The 6795-nt window shown below is 41.5% G+C and overlaps 1 protein-coding gene across 1 annotated transcript in view; it reads right to left on the bottom strand.

The window, feature by feature from the left end:
* The window catches only part of LOC126405529 (synaptic vesicular amine transporter-like), a 25025-nt gene that overhangs the window by 15431 nt on the left and 2799 nt on the right, over window positions 1-6795 (bottom strand). Inside the window, exons 2-6 of the mRNA XM_050069295.1 lie at window positions 5589-5690; window positions 4515-4836; window positions 4375-4433; window positions 1947-2030; window positions 1594-1686 (exon numbers count right to left, since the gene is read on the bottom strand). Of these exons, the coding sequence (XP_049925252.1) occupies window positions 1594-1686; window positions 1947-2030; window positions 4375-4433; window positions 4515-4836; window positions 5589-5690 (660 nt within the window). The remainder of the gene's footprint in view (window positions 1-1593; window positions 1687-1946; window positions 2031-4374; window positions 4434-4514; window positions 4837-5588; window positions 5691-6795) is intronic.

The raw sequence follows: 6795 nt of genomic DNA, 5'->3' as shown, positions 1-6795 counted from the left end.
GGGCCCCGGTATTGCTGACCACTCTGTCTGACACACAGTGTTGCAAGCGCACATACTGTGGTCTGCCAATCAAGTAGTCTACAATCCAGGACACCAGGGGGGCATCCACCTGCATTGCTGTCAGCTTGTCACCCAGTAGAGCTGGACGGATGGTGTTGAACGCCCTAGAGAAGTCAAAAAACATGACCCTCACAGTGCTCGCCGGCTTATCCAAATGGGCGTAGACACGGTTGAGCAGGTAGATGATGGCGTCCTAAACTCCAAGTCGGGGCTGATAGGCGAACTGGAGGGGGTCCAAAAGTGGCTTGACCATGGGCCGGAGCTGCTCCAAGACGAGTCTCTCCAGGGTCTTCATGATGTGGGAGGTCAATGCAACGGGTCTGTAGTCCTTGGAGCCACTGGGTCACGACGTCTTTGGCACAGGAACGAGGCAGGATGTCTTCCACAGCAAGGGGACCCTCTGGAGACTCAGGCTCATGTTGAAGACATGCTGAAGTACTCCACATAGCTGGGGGGCACAGGCTTTGAGCACCTTGGGGCTGACACCATCAGGGCCTGCAGGCTTATTTGAGTGGAGTCTCATCAGTTGTCTTCTCATTAGTAGTTGAGGTAGCACGTTGAAAGGCAGATAGTTAAAGTGTTTATATGTTGTATTGACTTAAAAGTGGGGCGCACTGGTAGTTCACATGGGAAAGGTGCGGCTAGCCCTTGTTGCAGCAGCATACCATACCATGACTTAGTCATACAAAAAATTAGAAGAAAAACAACATTCCGCCACAGCATTAGCGCCACCCAGTTGCCAATTAGAGTTAAATTTCTCCAGTCACCTTGAGGCGTCCTGTTCTACATATCTACCAAGTTTAGTAACAATCGATATGGCAGTTAGGCCTAGTTAAGAAATTAGCTCTCTAGCGCCCCCATTTTGTTTGATGGGGTCAATAATAGAGAGGTCCCCTCAGATTATGTGTGGTCATATGCCTACAAAGTTGCGTGCCGATCAGTGAAACCCTTTAGATGTTATACACCTTTATGTGATGAGCCCGCCCTCCGCAATATTCATTGCTTTATAGAAGCTCAGTTTTCGTAAGTTTCCCAACTTTTGCCAAGAGAGAACTTTAGATATTGGTCCCTAGATTATGTTCACTGAGTTTCATGCAGATCGGAGATCGATTTTAAGTGTTTTTCAAAAAAATTCAAAATGGCGGAAAATCTATATAACCGGACGTTATGGGTTCTTGAGGCAGTTTTGTTCCTCATGAGGAGAGGCGTCTCTGTGCAACGTTTCATGTCTCTACGACATACAGGGCATGAGATATACCCATTCAAAGTTTGCTATTTCAATCGGGTGCTATAGCGCCCCCCTTTGGCCAATTGATGTTATATTGCTTCATTTGCATCCTCCCATGACCCTCTACCACTGTGCCAAATTTCACATTGATTGACCAAGTCAGTGAGGAGAAAAACCGGGAACAGACACACAGACAGTTTGCGTAATTATATAGTAAGATATAAAAACATTTTTTACACTTATTTCCTTGTACAACCCAAAAACTCTTGATTGAGTGTACTTCTGAAAGTTGCCTGCACGCATACCTATCAATCCTAAGGCCAAACCAGTGAAGGATATACCCATTGCACGCCCTCTCTCCTTGTCATCTTTGTACACATCAGCCAGCATACCCATTCCTGCGAAACACAGGTAGTAATAATAAGAATCATAATAATCATAATAATCATAATATCATAATCATAATGACTGGAATCAAGTATTTTAGTAGTATGTTTTTTAAATCTATTTGAATATGGACATAAAATTCCACTTTTCTTGAAAAGTAAATTGTACCTGTTGATTTTGCAGATTCAGGTCAACATTGTAAATAATAATAATACTAATAATACTAATACTACTACTACTAATAATAATAATGATAATAATAATAACTGACCTGCCACAGACAAGCAGGATCCACCTACACCTTGCACTGATCTGGCCAGCAGCAGTAGGATGTAGCTGGATGAAAAGGCAAACACTTCCAAGAAACAAAAGAAACAAGAACATACAGATTTAGATTGATATGATACACAAAGAAATAACTGCTTATCTTCGTGGAGTACATGTGGTGAGCAGCATGCATGAGATTGAATTAAAGTATAATATATTTGACTTTATTTATCACTTTTTTTTTTTTCCTATTAGTTTGAATGAGTTGCCTACTTTGTCGCTAGTTGCTTCTGAGAAATAAGTCAACAAAATGGCAACACTGAACGGACAGTCCTAAGGGATTGATAAGTGGAACGGGAAGTTTTAAGTGTTTCACATTTTTTTCTGGTGCCGTGTTAACTGCATCAGTCTCAAACATGCCTGCTGATATGCACAAAAAAACTTTGTAGAATTGTGCTTTGATTATTTAAAAAACCCTTTTGATGTGCACATCAGCATCAAACCCCCATGCTGATGTGCACAAAATGTAACCAGTAGATTTGGTTGTGGCTTGACAGTGCGCACATAACTCCAGTTAGAGAATGCAGATGGAACATACATCTGCTGCCTTCAGATGACTGTAACTAGAGTCACCAGTGTAAAGAACAGGCCTTGAGTATAGTTAAAGGCGGGACCAAGCCACTGTTGTGAGCTTAGATCCAAGTCAAGGCAGGCAAGTTCCGAATCCTAAACATTGAGATTCGAGTCCTAAACAAGTAATAATATGCCCCTCACCAAATGTAACGCCAGTATTAAATTTAGGTATTTTGTACATTATTGTATTTATTTGATAAAGATTGTTAAAAAGTTCCTCAGATGTTAAGCTAACTAGCAAAGAACTAACTCACAAATTACATTAATATCAGCCTTGACTTGCTGTTCTTCGTGCAACTTCAAATGTCAAACAAAGTTGGAAGTTGTTGCGTCTCCGTCTTCAATTTTCAAACTATATGTTTGTATACTGCAATTTGTTTTTTGTTGACCATTGCATAATTTTTGTTTGCAAACGAAATTATCTTTGGTATATTTTTTTCTGAGCAGTGCTCAGTAACGTAACGTTAGTTCTTGATGGTTCTCTCCTGCAACTTGACTGGATGCTGTCAGATTGATTAAAACACAGTGGGTGTGGAGAATTTAGTGTCAACTTGCTGGGAATTAATAGTGTAAATGTTTGTTGATATTAGGACACAAATCAATTTATGTTACACCTTTTAAAGAACATACTTTTAAATCTTTGTGTTTGGAGGAAGGTATTGAGTATTTTCAATTCAAAAAGCTCCAATCTGAGTGAAATCATGAGTCATGCATGTTAAAGTCCAAGTCGGGTTGCAAGTCTTTTTTAGATTTAGTTGAGTCTAAAGATGTCAAGTTTGTCACTCAAATCTGACTCTAAATTCCACACTTTGCTGCTTGGATGGAGATGGGCAATTTTTGTGGCAGCATACTGTTGCATTGTGCTGACAAAAAGGACTATAATTAGAGCACCTGTGTGTCATATTTCCATCACTGACATATGAAGCTAAATCAGAGCTGGAGTCTATAAATGCCCATGACAATAGCAGAGTCATTTGTCCCAGGAGTAAATGCCAATTTTAACCTTTTACATTAAAAACAAAAGACAGATGTCTATAGATTTTTTTTGTCTGATAGGACAGGGGCTTACCTGTCATGACAGACGGAGCATTATTCTGCATAGCTGGCATTTTTGTTATTATCACAGACTGAAAAATCAGCATTATCATGTTGTAGAATGATGTACTTGTTGCTGTCACAATAATTAACTAAACTATCAATGTTATTAAACCAATTCATGTTTCAAAAAAACTGCTTAACTCTTTCAGCTTTTAGGTGAACTCAGGGTGATAAATCAGCATCATTTAGGCTGTGATGTTTGGAGGTTGGCAAATAAGCTGAATACTTATTCATCATTGCCCATGATTATTGACTTAGCTTTCCACCTTTAAGCGCTTTAAAATTGTGAATTTGGCTGCTGAACTTAAAAATAAATGGATAAATTAAACACTGGTGACCTCAACCCCCATGGTGGGTAATATCACAGAGGGTCTATTCATAAAATGCACTGACTTCACAGATACTAAATCTCACTCCAAACTTAGTTGAAACATTGGCAGCCCTGGTGCTTGCAGTTATTTTATTGATCAGTGCAGGGCCTTGCCAGTTGATGCTGAATTGGCTGGTGGCAAAAGTCTTTTTTTTTTGCCTGACAACCATGTGTTTTTTTTTTTTTGTTTGTTTTTTTGCTGCATCTCTGCAGCAGCATCCCTCCCATGTGCCTCTCATCGCTCCCTCTCATGGCCTCATTCAAGTGAATGAGGGAGCTAAGTTTTTTCATGCAGAGCTGTTGTCTGACTGCACACTTATTCAATACTTACAGGTAGTCGAGGAGATGATTATGCAGAAACCAGCACACAGTGGGATGTGGTATCCAATCCTGTGCAATACAAGTGGGGAAAACTAAGTTGTGTGTTTTTGAGCATAATAAATCTGCCTGTTTCCCACAGATCATAGTCACCTGTCAGTAAGTGGCCCGATGAAGGTGTTAATGATAAGCTGTACCATGGACTTGGAGGCCAACAGCAGTCCTACTTTGATATTTACTTCGTCCAGCTGAGGATCTGCATCAGAGCAGTTTGACTCAGGAGATTTCAGGGCCACATTGGGATCACTGGAAAGAGCTGTGTTCTGATGTGGAGGTCCAAATGTGGAGCCCAGAATCACTGATCTGTTACTGAGTGACTGGATGATGGGAGGATTGACTGTTATGATAGTGCTGTTCCCAGACCTGGTGTTGGCAGCCTGGCCAGTACTGTACAGGTAATTTGGAAGGATTGGCACTGTAAACAAAATAAAGCAAAACAAAACCTTAATCTTGTGTTCTAAAATCTCATTTGATGTTTGTTTGTGTTTTTTTTTGTTTTTGTTTGATTTAGGATCCCAATTAGCAAGACATCAGTGTGAGAACTAATCTCCCTGGGGTCTTAACATGCAAATACATACAACAGACAATCATGCCTTTGAGGTTGTGAAGAAGACATAATGTCAAACCAAACAAATCTGATGTCTTCAGCAGAATGCACAGTGACATGCAGTGTTATTACTGACTATGTTTACTGTACATGCACAAAATATTACATTTTTTGCCCTTATTCCAAAAAAGACAAGAATCCTCTAGTCATACTGACCAATCATGTTTGAATGGGTATGTTTCACACAAAGGTGTGAAAAAGCAGAGACCTGCGGGAGGATCATTTGGCTTGTTTTTTGTCTGATGGACGAAGAAGACAACAGCAGCATTTTATGAGAGCTGAACTTACAGGAAAAGCCTTCAGGTGTCCACTTTAAAATTTCACAAATAAATATTTCATCTGTTGAGTCCCAGCATGTCTTACATGTAACATCTTTACAGTAAGTCGTAACTTCATCTGACAGATAAATGTAGTTGAGTAAAATGTATAATATATTTCCCCTTGAATTGTAGCTCAAGTGAAGAACAGGTGCATTTTACTTGTGTACTTAGCCATGTTCCACCACTGGTTGTAAGTGTTAAACTAAAGTGTTGCACACCAGGATGTATGTCTGAACTTACCAACAACTGACAGTAGCATATTATCCAGGAACAAGGCGATAAACACAATAACCAGAACCATCTTCTTCAGCTGGGCCTCCTCTCTCAGCCAGGTCACTAAATCTAGGTTACACAGCAGACATGTACAGTGTTTTTCATTGTATTCAAAGTTAATTAAGTTCAGGTTACAGTACACAGCAGACATGTCTGGAATGTGTCCATGTATTCAACATTGAATAGGTCTAAGTCACACATCAGACACATACAGTATTTGTCCTTGTATTCAAGGTTCATATGGATACATATTTGTGGGCCTATGATATGAAACAAATAAACAAGCGAATTAATACACTGGAGCTGGAGGACCCGCCTGCCAGGTCCTGGTGTGCCGGTGTTGCTCTGCAGTTGTGGGGGATATGAATGGATCCAACATACACTATCACCCACATGTCCATCACCAGGACTTGGAAAAAAACAATGTGGAGGCCAGCTTCTTATCCCCGCTGCTTAGGACGTAAAAGCAGAACTGCACTGCAAATCTGAATACGTAAATTTAACACCCTCAGAGTTAAAATTAACACTCACTCAGGGTTTATATGGGATTTTTCCTTTCACAAGATTCTGACATGAAATTTGACAAGGTGCAAGGCACTCAAAACCATGTAGAATGACCTTGTACAATACTGCTTAGAACATAAGGTAGCTCATAACTGCTGCTTACCCGGTACAGCTGTCTGGCACAAAAAAAGGGAGTCTGTGCCCACTACAGGCACTCTGGGTGGTTTGGTGCCTTGATCAAGGGAGCCTCGGCAGTGCCCAGGAGGTGAACTGGCACGTCTCCAGCTAACCGTCCATGCGCCATATTTTGGTCCAGGTTCCCAACCCAGGTCCCTATGGACTGTGCTACTGCCACCCCCTTAGCCCTAAGCACTAAGCACTAAGGGCTCTAGTTTCGCAGACCGGGCGCAGCGGGGGCGCAGCGCACCTGCGCTTCGCCAACTGGGTGTGGCCAGGCGGATTTTGTAAGTTTGGCACACCGTGTTCCTGCCGCAGCTACTCCTCTATCCCACCTCCGTCCCTCCTACCGGCGCAAGTCGGAAAGAGGGAGGAGAGAAAGCGTGGAGTGGGTTTTACACACATCACACCAATCAAATGAGCCCCTCTCCTCGCCCTTAAATGCGCCGCGCGAAGGCGTAATGAGAGTTTACTCAATTCGCCATGGCAGAAG

The sequence above is a fragment of the Epinephelus moara genome, chromosome 18, assembly GCF_006386435.1.
Source record: "Epinephelus moara isolate mb chromosome 18, YSFRI_EMoa_1.0, whole genome shotgun sequence".
NCBI lineage: Eukaryota > Metazoa > Chordata > Actinopteri > Perciformes > Serranidae > Epinephelus > Epinephelus moara.
The sequence above is the reverse complement of the archived record's forward strand: the minus strand, read 5'-3'. Positions and strand labels throughout refer to the sequence as shown.